This window comes from Balaenoptera acutorostrata, chromosome 10 (assembly GCF_949987535.1).
Source record: "Balaenoptera acutorostrata chromosome 10, mBalAcu1.1, whole genome shotgun sequence".
NCBI classification, from domain to species: Eukaryota; Metazoa; Chordata; class Mammalia; order Artiodactyla; family Balaenopteridae; genus Balaenoptera; species Balaenoptera acutorostrata.
The window spans coordinates 41,118,876-41,131,475 of record NC_080073.1 but is presented as its reverse complement, the minus strand read 5'-3'; the positions used below and the strand labels follow the sequence as shown (position 1 = coordinate 41,131,475).

At 46.3% G+C, this 12,600-nt stretch overlaps 2 protein-coding genes across 8 annotated transcripts in view; one reads left to right on the top strand and one right to left on the bottom strand.

Moving 5' to 3' along the window:
- Nucleotides 1-3,742, bottom strand: part of KIF9 (kinesin family member 9) — a 48,695-nt gene extending 44,953 nt beyond the window's left edge. For all 4 annotated transcript variants that reach the window (XM_007168840.3, XM_057554661.1, XM_057554659.1 and 1 more), the window contains exon 1: nt 3,467-3,742. The gene's annotated coding sequence lies outside the window, so the exon portion shown is untranslated. The remainder of the gene's footprint in view (nt 1-3,466) is intronic.
- A 67-nt stretch (nt 3,743-3,809) lies between these two features.
- The window catches only part of KLHL18 (kelch like family member 18), a 54,526-nt gene continuing 45,735 nt past the window's right edge, over nt 3,810-12,600 (top strand). For 2 of the 4 annotated variants that reach the window (XM_007168835.2, XM_007168839.2), the window contains exon 1: nt 3,810-4,067. In XM_007168835.2, coding sequence (XP_007168897.1) covers nt 3,939-4,067 — 129 coding nt within the window. In that variant the 5' untranslated portion in view covers nt 3,810-3,938. The remainder of the gene's footprint in view (nt 4,068-12,600) is intronic. The other 2 variants (XM_057554662.1, XM_007168836.2) reach the window with 2 other exon arrangements.

Genomic DNA, 12,600 nt, shown 5'->3' with positions numbered 1-12,600 from the left:
AGGACCATAAACACTATAAACAGTCAAGCAAGATGCCAACTAGCAGAGATGCTACAAAAGGGATTGTTTGTATTACAGGGAGAGTTAATTGATCTCTAATATCCTGTCCAACTAAAGTATTTCATAAACATTTTAAAAAATTGAATTGTACAGGAATTCCCTGGTGGTGCAGTGGTTAAGAATCCACCTGCCAACGCAGGGGACATGGGTTCAATCCCTGGTCCGGGAAGATCCCACATGCCACGGAGCAACTAAGCCCATGCGCCACAACTACTGAGCCTGTGCTCTAGAGCCCGCAAGCTACAACTGCTGAGCTGTGTGCCACAACTACTGAAGCCCATGCGCCTAGAGCCCGTGCTCCACAACAAGAGAAGCCACTGCAATGAGAAGCCCGCACACTGCAACAAAAGAGTAGCCCCGCTCGCCACAACTAGAGAAAGCCCGCGCGCAGCAAGGAAGACCCAACGCAGCCAAAAATAATAAATAAATAAATTTATTAAAAAGAACCCAAAACTCATTTAGAGTTAATGCTCCACAAAGTACAAAACAGACTTTGAATAGAGACAATGCCTGAGGGTCAGGATGTGTGCTGCATCATGCACTTCTCTTTTGATGTCCCTGACAGGGTTGGGCCAGTTCCATAAGAAATGAGGCATTTGCCCCTAAAATAACCTGTACTTTCATGGGGTAGGACAGAGGAGTTGAGGCTAAAGAAAACTCCTGGATACTTCTGAAAAAGACAACCAGCAAAGGAATTGCTGAATTTATGAAGAGGTAGGGAAACATGAGGGATAGGGAGCTGACTCAATTTCATCTTCACATTGGTAAATAGCAATATCATCACAGTTGTTCAGGAAAAAATAGCTTGTTTGTGCTACTGCAAAGTGTTCTAACAAACTGATCAGATGGTCAATATTTTTAAAAAGCTAATTTTCAAGACCTTGACTGTTAAAAAATTAATGTCCCTCCACATTTCTAGACATAACTTATGGTGACCACTTGATTTCCTCATACAATTATCTTAGCTATCATTAAGTGGCATTAAGTATCTCTACAGAAGCAAATTAAATAGAGACAGGCCCTGCCCTTTCAGTTTACAGTTTCAATGAAGTGGGCAAAATAAAACTCTAACCCCGGGCTTCCCTGGTGGCGCAGTGGTTGAGAATCTGCCTGCCAATGCAGGGGACACGGGTTCGAGTCCTGGTCTGGGAAGATCCCACATGCCGCGGAGCAACTAGGCCCGTGAGCCACAATTACTGAGCCTGCGCGTCTGGAGCCTGTGCTCCACAACAAGAGAGGCCGCGATAGTGAGGGGCCCGCGCACCGCGATGAAGAGTGACCCCCACTTGCCGCTACTAGAGAAAGCCCTCGCACAGAAACGAAGACCCAAGACAGCCATAAATCAATAAATAAATTTAAAAAAAAAACTCTAACCCCTATACAAACCCTTCAGATGTCACATTAAATAAGCAAACTACTTTCACACCTGCCTACTGTAGAGTGTGAGTCCACTTCCCACATTCCTCAAGTAATTATTTCATGGAAGTCTTTTCCTGGCCACTGTGGGATCACTCAGATCTTTTAATTTTTAATTTTTAGAAAATGAATCTGTAAGGTATTCAGGTAAGTAAGGATAATGGCTTGTCCAATTTCAGGTCTAAGATTTTTGTTTGCAAAATTGAGCTCTAGAAAAAGCCACAAATAGCTCTAACAGGACTCCCAAACTGAGGAAACGTAAGAGATGATCTCATCTCCAAGTTCACTTTGATCTAGGCTTTTGGGAAGTGGAGAGTGGAGAGAGGTGTGCTGACTCAAGCAAACACTTACACTCAATTTCTAAAGTTCTGGGAACCATTCCCCGTACCAGTCTGATGGCCCATCCTCCTGCCCAGGGAAGTTAAGATGCTGCCCAGGGTGCCCTCTGAAAGGGACCATGAAGAAGTAGGGCGGTTGCTCAAGCCTCCCTCCTGGCAGCCCCTACCCACTGACAGCCCAAGGGCAGCACAGGCCAGCTCCAAGCATTACCCTTCCCTCAGAGCCTACCCCTTTTCTGCCCAGCAATTTGCCAACATGCATATGCAGTCATTCTATCTGTGCTTCCCTATTCTCCCCATGCTCACGCCCATGGCTCCAGGCACGCCAGGAGCCATATCCGCCTGACACAAGCCTTCTCTATTAACTACATCCCTCCTGCGAGTCCACTACCCAGCAGCCCCTCAACACCAGTCATTTGGAGACCCCATGCCAACTTGCACTTACTGAAATAATGCTTGTTACCGTTCTTACGCCACATCATTTGAGTGGGTTTCAGCTCCCAAATTAAATTACAAGCTGTTTGAGGGACAGGACTGTGCCTTTTATTACTTTTGAATCCCCCCTCAAAGTCCGGAACAGTGCCCATCACAGAGCAGGTGCTTAAGAAATGGTGATTGGTGGTGATGGTCATGACTGGAAGTCAGAGGGTGGCGGAATCTCCACATGTGGGTCCATCTTTGGTCACTACTGAGACAGTCCCAAAGGGCACATGATGTCACTCGTCTCCCTCACCACCTCCAACCCCTGAGCCCACAGCGCTTCCAGGAGGACACTGGGTTTCCAGGCCCACTTGCAAGAAGCCAACTTCAGCCCATCACCACGCTCTCCCTTTTAGTAGGGTCCTTCTCTCTCAGGACCTTGTGGGGAATGCCTCTCCCTCGTGGAAACCACCCTTAGATATTTCTGGTGTAAATAAGTGAACCTTTGAGTGGCCACCAGGAGCCCTCTCTGCTGAAAGGCTCACAGTTTCCTCATTTGTTTTAGGGGTGGGAATGAACAGATTGCCACCAAGCACCCCTGAAAGCTCAACAAAAGAAGAGGACCAGGTGGGTCCCTATCTTTCAGCGCTCCTGTCCAGAACAGAGGCTCTCAAGGAGAACACTCATAGCCACCAGAAAGGTAGCAGCATCTGAAGCCCCCAAAAGAGGGTCCAAACGCACCTGGCCTTGGACTAAACAAAAGACTCGGACCCAGGCCAAACTGGTCTTTCTCCTTTTTCTAACCTAACATGCTGGACCCCTGTGTGGTGTCTGGGAGGCAGTGGGCCTTGGGACCATTCCTGTGCCTCTCTGGAGCGATTTCCGCATTTGTAAAGCGAAGGGCCGGGATGGCAATCCCGAAGCCCCCTCCAGTTAGAAAACCGAACACAGAAGAGTCCAGAAGACCAGAGTTCTCTGAACCTCAGGGGCGACGTAGGACCCTCGTGGGGCCAGGGAACGTTAGATCCAAAGACCCTAAGCCGCAGCAAGGCTTAAAGGGTCCCCTCGACGCCTCACCCTCCTCCGCCCGGGTTTCACAGATCAGCGAGCCAAAGCTGGGGGACTCCCGGATGGAGCGGTGTTCAGATTCCAGCAGCTGCCCGCCGCCCGGGCGGACACCCCCTTTCCGGCCTTCCTTCTCCCCACCCGGACCGCGCGTGACTCCTGCTTACCGCTCCGGAGGCTGGAGCCCTTCCGCAGCCCGACCACTGCATTAGCAGCTACAGAAACCCGGCAAGCTCGGCTGCCGGGCTGTGTACACAGTCGCCGTGGCAACGGGCCGCTTCCGGAGATTCCGGAAGTAGGGGTGGTGGCGGAAATGAAGTCCGCGGTCCTCTGTTGAGATACGAGTAAGGCCAGGGCCGAATTAGAAGGACGGGAGATGGGACCGATTAATCTAAAAAGACTGCGGCAGCTGCAGGCGCGAAGCCAGGGTAGGGGTAGCGAGGGAACGAAGGATGCGCAAGAACCAGGAAACGGGGCAGCCGGGCTTCCGGCGCACAGCAGTTTGAGACTACGGCGGCCGCGCAGGCCCGTCTAACCCAAGCCCTGCGCTCCGAGCTGCCGTCCATAGGCGCCCTCGCCCCGCCCAGCTTAGCTTCGAGCCAGCCGGCCAGGCCTGCGCAGTCGCGGCGGCCGGGGAAGATGGTGGAGGACGGCGCGGAGGAGCTGGAGGACCTGGTGCACTTCTCCGTGTCCGAGTTGCCTAGTCGCGGCTACGGCGTCATGGAGGAGATCCGGCGTCAGGGCAAGCTGTGCGACGTGACGCTCAAGGTCCCGGGTGCTGGGCGGCGCGGGGCTGAGGGCCAGGGGACCGAATGGGGAGGGAAGACAGGCGGGGGATAAGGGAAGAGAGGTCTAGAGCTCAGCGGGGTGGGGAAAGGAGGTTGGAGGGAGAGCGAGTAGGGGAGAGAGGGGTGCTGACTGGGAGAGGCGGATTGGGGCTGAGTGGGGAGACGGACAGGGACAGCCTCTCAGCCCTTAGAAAGAAAGGCTGAGAGGTGCGCCGCTGAGGCCCTCGGAGTGGAGACATTGGGGTGCCCGCCTCCCTTTTCTGTCACTCAGACGAGAGAAAATGGACTTGCAGCTCCTCTATGGACGAAGGGGCTGTGGCTCTCTCTACATTCTGATGGGCACTACGGAAGCACCGTTTCTTGCCACTACAGACGTTTCTTTGTGCCCCTCGAAGTTAGCTGCTCTGTGGTAGAGGCGTGGGCTTTTCCTGAGGAGTCATTGCTTGCCCTTGACTGATAGATTACTACCTTGTCTCTTAAGAGCTTTTAAAATCGCATCTGGAAATCTTTTGAGGTGGGCAGCCACTCTGCCTCGCACTAGAAGGCACACTACCACCACCAGCAGCACCACAAAGGTCTCGGAGAATGGACTGATGGGCTGCGTGGGGAGAGGGCTCTCTTAACCACCTGTTCCCTATTGGCATTCTGGGCGCAAGAGCCAGGCTTCCTCCCGTGCTTTGCATCCATTCCTGCTAGAGAGGCATGCTGTGCTGCTCCTTGGCCAAGCTGTTGAGCCAGGTGGAGCTCTCCAGGCGGGGAGATGCTGCTGCAAACCCTGCTCCCTGTTGGGCTTTGGCTAGAAGGCTGTCAGCATCTGTGAAGGACCCTGTTTAAAAAACAAAACTATGCAGAGACCTGTTTGCTCTTCTTATTTTCGACAGCGTTAAGGAAACTTCCTCTTCCACATATTTGAGTCAGACCTCTGGAGACAGTAAAGTAGAATGGTTAAGAGTGTGGCTTTGAGAATGGTATATGGTTCAACCAAAGACTAAAAACAAAAAAAACAAAAAAACAGAGTGTGGCTTTGGAGATAGAAGGATTTGGATTAAAATCCTTGGGAAAGTTACTTAATCTCTCTAAGCATCAGCTTTCCAAATGTAAAAATAGGATGATTCCTAATTCTTAGTATTCATACGAGGATTAAATGAGAAAATTTGTGGTATTCTTTGCATAATGCCTGGTCTAAGGTTTTCATTACTCTAAACTCCTCCTGAAGGAGATTAGTTTTCCAGGAGAGGAGTGAAGTAGACTGAGAGGGGAGAGCATCTTTAATGGGGAACCAAAGGGTTTGAGAAAAATGAGCTGGAAGGAAGCAGAGAAAGTAAATATAAATGAGAGATTTTAGTCCACGGTGATTACATAGTAGTAGATGTCGAGGCTACTAGAGATTTATAAGCAAAAGAATGATCTGGTTGTGGCAGTAACACTTGGGGTTAGTAGAGACTAGTGAAAAGCAGTAATGGGAGCGAATTTTCGGATTAAGATTTAGGCTGTAGGGGTAAGCCAGGGAAAGCTTATAAGACACACAGAAGCAAATAGGGAATGATAGAGTGAGATGGTCACACTATGTAAGTTAAAGCATTGCATTTTGCCTCTGCACTTAATGCACATATAGAGTATAGCAACCCTGTAGCATAAAAATGCTTGTGTGTTTTTTCTTTTGAAATACTTTTTGTTTACTCAAAGGGGCAAGTAAATTATCAGAAGTGATTCCAGCTGAGAATGTGTCTAAATTGCTATATTAGTTTCAAGGATCTGGGACATAAGGACCAGTATAAAGGCATAGGCTAGAGCTGGACAGGACTGTAGAAAGTTCTGCTTCATTGGTTTTCTAACTATTCTCTGGAGCCTGAGGAGTAGTTCAGTGCCCTGTGATGGTAGGGCTCAGAGAGAGGCCAAGCAAACCAAGCTCTGCCTCATTTCACTCCCCTTCCCTAGAGCTGCTCTGTGAAATCTGTGTCAGTCTCTCTCTCTTTTTTTTTTCCTTCAATTAATTAATTAATTAATTAATATTTGGCTGCGCCAGGTCTCAGTTGCGGCATGCGGGATCTAGTTCCCTGACCAGGGATGGAAACTGGGCCCTCTGCACTGGCAGCGTGGAGTCTCAACCACTGGACCATCAGGGAAGTCCCTCGGTCTCTCTTTTTCAAGATAGGGTCTTTCCTGGGGCTTCCCTGGTGGTGCAGTGGTTGAGAGTCTGCCTGCCAATGCAGGGGACATGGGTTCGAGCCCTGGTCTGGGAAGATCCCACGTGCCGCGGAGCGACTGGGCCCGTGAGCCACAATTGCTGAGCCTGCGCGTCTGGAGCCTGTGCTCCGCAACAAGAGAGGTCGCGATAGTGAGAGGCCCGCACACCGCGATGAAGAGTGGCCCCCGCTCGCCGCAACTAGAGAAAGACCTCGCACAGAAACGAAGACCCAACACAGCCAAAAATAAATAAATAAATAAAACAAAAAACACACACTTTAAAAAAAAAAAAAAAAAGAACTGATCTGATATGATCAGTTCTTAATGATTTAAAAAAAAAAAAAATAGGGTCTTTCCTGAAACTTCTGGTGATTCCAGACTTTCTTCCAAATAAATAGAAACAAAAGCTGGTTGGAAGCTTTTTGGTGTGGGATGGGTTTATTGATTAGTGGGCCTCCCAGTAGGGCAGTGGTTCTCACACTTTAGCAGACATTAGAATCACCTGGCAGCCTTGTTAAAAAAACAGTTGTTCAAACATTGTTCACCCCAAAATTTCTTATTCAGTAGGTCTGGAATGGACCTGAGAATTCACATTTCTGATAACTTCCGCAGTGATACTACTCCTGGTCTTGGGCCACATTCTGAGAGCCACACCTGTAAGGTGGTGGACCTGTCCTTTGCTATGGGATATGTTCAGAGTCCATGGATCTTCCTTCAGGCTTCTGCCTACATGGAGTAAGCCTGGCTGTTATCATTCTAGGAGCTGATGGTGGGAGGGGACTGGGAGCTCTTGCTTCTGTATGCAGACTTTCCCTTAATCCCCCTGAATAGTACCACTTCATGTCTTCCTTGGTGCTCTGGTTACCCAAGTCTGGAGTCTCTGGTTCATCCTGTCCAGAGAATAAACCTCCAGACTTCTGCTGGGGCAGTGACGGGGCACTTGCCTGGGGCAGGGAACCAGTACTGCCTGTTTACAGCCTTCCTTATGTTCACACCTTCAGAGGAAACCTGTATCTTCAACAGTTGAGTTTTGGAGGGTGTTCTGGAGTGACTTGCCATCTAGAGCACTCAGTATTCTCCATGTAAGTCAGTTACTATCCATTTGTCTCCTTTTCATCTTCCAAAATATGGTGACATTTCTAATCTGCTCTCTCAGCTTCTTTGTACTTGGGAGCTTTGCTATTCCTTGATTGTCAGTCTGAGAGGTAGCACAACACAGACTCGAGCCAGATCGCCTGGGTTTGAATACTGGCTCTGCCACTTATTAGCAGTGAAAACTTGGACAAGTTCCTTAAATGCTGGTGATTCAGTTCTTTCATCTATAAAATGGGGATCATCACCTACCTAGTAAGAGTGTTGAGGATTCCACTAGTTAATGCACTTAAAACAATCATGTAGTAAATATTCAGTAAGTAGAAGATATTTATGAATAATAACTTAATGGGATTTCCTATTAAGGGGAAGTGGAGATAAATGCATGTGTTCTGCCTGCCATTTTGAATTCGTTTTAGACTCGGTTTAATTCTAGATGGTTTTATCTAAACATTATGTTCATTGCCTTAAAAGCGTTTGCAAAGCACTGATCTACTTCCATAGCTTGCATTTTACAGATGAGGACCAAGCCTAGAGGGAGAGGGGACTCATCCAAGGTCACAGATTAAATTGGGCAGAGCTAGAACTAGAGGCTAGACTCCTGCTGTCCAGACTCCAGGTCAGGTGTTCCTTCCTGCTCTCCTGTTGCCTCTTCTATCAGTGACAGTGACTGAACTGATTTCAGCTGCTACCATTTGAATTAATCTGCCTCAGGTCGATTGTACTCATCCTTAACAACATGTTACCTTTTCTATCTTTCCAAGTTTTAGGGAGAGTGTGACAGTCAGCATTAGCAAGCATGCCACTTTCTCAAAATTCACTGCCAACTCTTGAACCTTGCTTAATTTTCTTTTTGGAAATATTTGAAATTTAAATTCCTTAGGTGCCTGTTGGATAGTTAAGTAGAGGCATAACAGAAAAGAGTAATATTGATATATTGAATTTTTTAAAATCACATTTTACATCTATGGTAATTCGAACTTCTTTGAAAAACTGAAAGCACTGAACCCTCTCCCCAGAAAAATGCACATACTTACATATGTGCAAACTTTTGCATTCAGTCATAAGAGCAGTTCCCCTGGAGCCCATCTTTGGATCTTGGGTTATGAATAGAACTGAGTGTTATTCTCCTATCAGGAAAAGCTCATGTCTTTCTCCTTGGCAAATCATTTTATCTTAAAGGTTAGAAGGATAGTAGTGCAAGACTTCTTGGCAGCCTGTAACATAAGGCTTAGTCTGGGTAGAGAGGTTTGCAGTCACAGAGGCGCTTATCTCCTCTTCCCAACAGTTGGTTTCATCCCCTTTCCTCTGGGCTACCAGGAGCCCAGTGCTCAGGCCGCATCTGTCATGTTCATCTGGGTCCAGCAAATTGGGTAGACTCCCCAGATGCAATGCGTGTTCTCCACAATCTCTTAATTCATGAGATTTAGACTCACCAGATTCCTATATTTCTATTCTTTCCTCACATACTCCTTTCTTTTTCTTTATTTGTGAGAGCAGAATGGGATCACTGCATATACATACTATTCGCTGACCCATAAGCTTAGAAGGGACAGGAACCTCCTCTACACACACACACACACTCTGTTTTGCAACCACTAATAAAGGGTTCCTCAAAGATCTGCTGGCGTCAGTCTTCCCAGCATTTTCCCAAGGCCTTTGCTAAAGTTTTGAACCCAGATCTGAGAATTTAGCCTTCAGAAGGAAATATCTTTTCCATGGGTGAAAGGCACAGTATTAGAATATTTCCTTTTGCCCCACTGAATCCAGGTACACAATTTTCACTGAAACTGACTTCAAGAGCCTCACATTGAGTGTGGAATCTTGCTTAATTTGCTGTCATGCTGATTTTGTGATGAAAGAGTAGGTGGAGAAGGATATCAGGAAGTGAGGTAAGGACTTGTTGATGCATGCCATTTTTATGTTATGTGTAGTGAGTTACATGGGTGTAATTATAGAGCTAGAATAATCATATTAAAAGGAGCCATAGAGGACTTCTATCAAAGCCATCCATTTTACAGGTGAAAAAACCCTGAGGCTTAGCGATATTAAAGGATTGCCCAAGGCACAAAGCTGTATTATCTGAGATCCAACACAGCTGTTTGGTGGAAGCGTTGCTTTTACATCCTCTGTCAGATTACTCACCTGCCCTGCTAATGGTATAAAACAGAGCAGGGAACAAACACCATCTGCAGTGTCATCTGTGAGCATGGAGGGCAGTGATGTGTATGGCCAGATGCAACACCACTGTTCTATTTCAGGAGAGAAGACAGATGCAGGCTTTTTCTGCTAGTCTTCTGGACATATGAATTTTTGACTGTTTTGATTTGGAAATGACACTGTATTGGGAAATATTGTGCCTCTGAATATTGCTCATTCCCGGGGCTTTCTACTGTCTTTTTTCAGGTAATTGTGTTTCATTTTCAGCCTTGCCTCTTTTTAATGATTAATTAAAACTAAGGGCAAGAATGTGCTCCTTTAGAGCACATGCACACATATCACAACCTGCACTTGTAATATGAATTCATATTCATCAAAAAGTCAGTTTTGCTCTTTTTTCTGTGAGTTATGTTGTAGGCGATGCTGTTAAATTTGGACACCAATTAGATGAATGAGAGAGTTTGATGGTTCCTGACACGTAGGTGGGGAAAGAGGGTTGGAGATTGTATGGTTAGGGCACTCAAGATGGCTGTTCTCTTGCTCTCTGTACATCCCCTGCCTGGCCAGTGCCTGCTTCACCTGTACCCTACTCGTATGACTGACCTTCCTACACTCTTTTCCCCACCCCAGCTGATGATTGTTCTTATCAAAGGAGCCGGAGGGGTGTGCCCCTCTGCTGGTTTCCGTGGTAACTAATGAGCCCACCTGACGTCAATTCCCCTATAACTAGTAATCTCCCCTTCCATGTGGGAGTGAAGACTGCCGCCCTGTCCTGCCCGCTGTCTGCCGCACACGCTGGGGTGTCGCTCCAGGACCTTACTTCAGACATGTAAGGTCCCCCATCCATTACACCATTGATGTCTCTGTTGCTGCAGACTCTGGGCTCTTTCTTTGGTCTTAAAGCTGGGCAAGTGCAGGCCATGTAGGCCTGCTGTGTGCAGCCCAACAGAGGTATCTTGGAAAATCAGTTACTAGCTGAGCAACATTCATGGCATTCATCCTGAGGCTTCTGGAGCTTGGCCGGCCAGTTGGGTGAATTTAAGAAGCCTGTGTTTGGGGATGCTTCTTACTGCAGGTGGTTCCTCTATTTTGTGCATGAGATTCCATTGTTTGCCCCTTGGCCATGCCTGGTTCAGCTTGTGGGCTGGTTGATGGAAAATGAGACCACGTTGTTTTTCCGAAGATGTGTTCCTCTAGCCCCTCCTGAATTACAAGTATGGCATCTACCTTCCTACTTTTGGTTTGTTGACTGTTGGCACTCACATTGCCTCCTTGGCATAGAAACGAGCCAGCTTCCCCACAATCAGTTTAGGCCTTTTCTACCCAAACAGCCGATCACATCATTACTTGTTTCTAGGTGGGGAGAAGAGAGAATGAACCAAGATGTGTGAACCAGGAGTTGGCAAGCATTTTCTGTAATAGAGCTAGATAGTAAATATTTTAGGATTTGTGGGTCATACAGTTTCAGTTGCAGCTACTCAACTCTGGTGTTATAGCACTAGAGCAGCTGTACACAGTACATAAATGAATGGGTCTGGCTGTGTTCCACTAAAATTTTATTTACAAAAACAGGTATGGGCCAGACCCGTTGGCTGACCCCTATTGTATACTGATATGGCCTTTATAAAGTTTAAGGTTTTTGGAGTAGATTACACTTGCTTTATTGCCCCGGCGTATACTTCAGAAATTGGAAGCATCTCTTGTTAAAGAGTACAGGTGAACCAGAAGTGAAAAACTTTCTTTTTCCAGCTTACTGCAGGTGATCATGGGACTGTCTTGGTCGGTGACTGAATAACTGACATAGGAGAAGTTACTGTTACATTTTGCATCTCATCTTTAAAGTCTTGTAGCTCTGCTGAAGCTTGAAGCAGACTATTCCAAAGCATTAACTAAAGACACCGTGCTCCCTTTCTGTCTTAGTTGAAGCTGAGGATGCTTAGCTGCTTGCACAATGGCAGGCCAGAGGAGACCATGATGGCTCCTGTGTTCCAGTGGACCTGAGCGGCTGTGTGCAGGGCCGTGAAGGTAAGGGCCAGAGTTTGGGCTTTTGGCAGGCAAAGTAGATCAGTAGTTCAGGTATGGCCCAGTATGCCTGGGCAGTGTGCTGCATATCTGATGAGAACACAAAAATGCTTTTCAGAAAATAAGCTCAAGAACAGATATTTGTGCAAGCATGTTCATAGCATTGTTGTTCACAATATGCAAAAGATGGAAGCAACCCAGTGGTGGACTGCATCAGTGGTTGAATGGATAAAATGTGGTACGTTTTGTTCCATACATACAATGGAATAATATTCCATATATACATTGGAATATTATTCAGCCTTAAAAAGGAAGGAAATTCTGACACATACTGCAACATGGATGAACCTTAAAGACATTGTTCTAAGTTTTGAAATAAGCCAATCACAGAAGGACAAATATCGTATGATTCTTCTTAAATGAGGTAACTAGAGTAGTCAAATTCATAAAAATAAAAAGTAGAATGGAGATTTCGCAGTGCTTGGGAGAAGGAGGGAATCGGGAGTTAGTGTTTAATGGGTACAGAATCTCAGTTTAGGAAGACGAAGAAGTTCTGGAGATGGATGGTGGTAATGGTTGTACAACAGTGTGAATGTACTTAATGCCATTGAACTGTACACTTTAAAATGGTTTAAATGGTAAATTTTATGTATATTTTACTACAATTAAAAAAGAAGAGAGAAGCTGAAGAAGACTTGTTAGCAAGTGGGCAAATGAGATTGCTCATAGTGCTTTGTGATTGGAGAGACACTAAAAACAGAATTTGTCTCTGTATCCAGATCCACTGATGAAAAACATTTCATACTAAGGAGTAATCTTTCTTCTTTAGCTTTTGCAGTAAGCTGCTTCAGCTGTTAAGAACCACATTTTATTAGCTCAGCCCTGTGGCTGCACTTCATATGGTCACTTAAAAGGAATTGACTTCTAAGAGATACACATTTAAGTGATGCACACATGTTATAAGCTTATTTTTCCTGTACTGATTTGTAAAATCTAAATGTCATGTAACCTTTAACAGGTATCCTGAGGATCAGCGAAACATACTGTGCTAA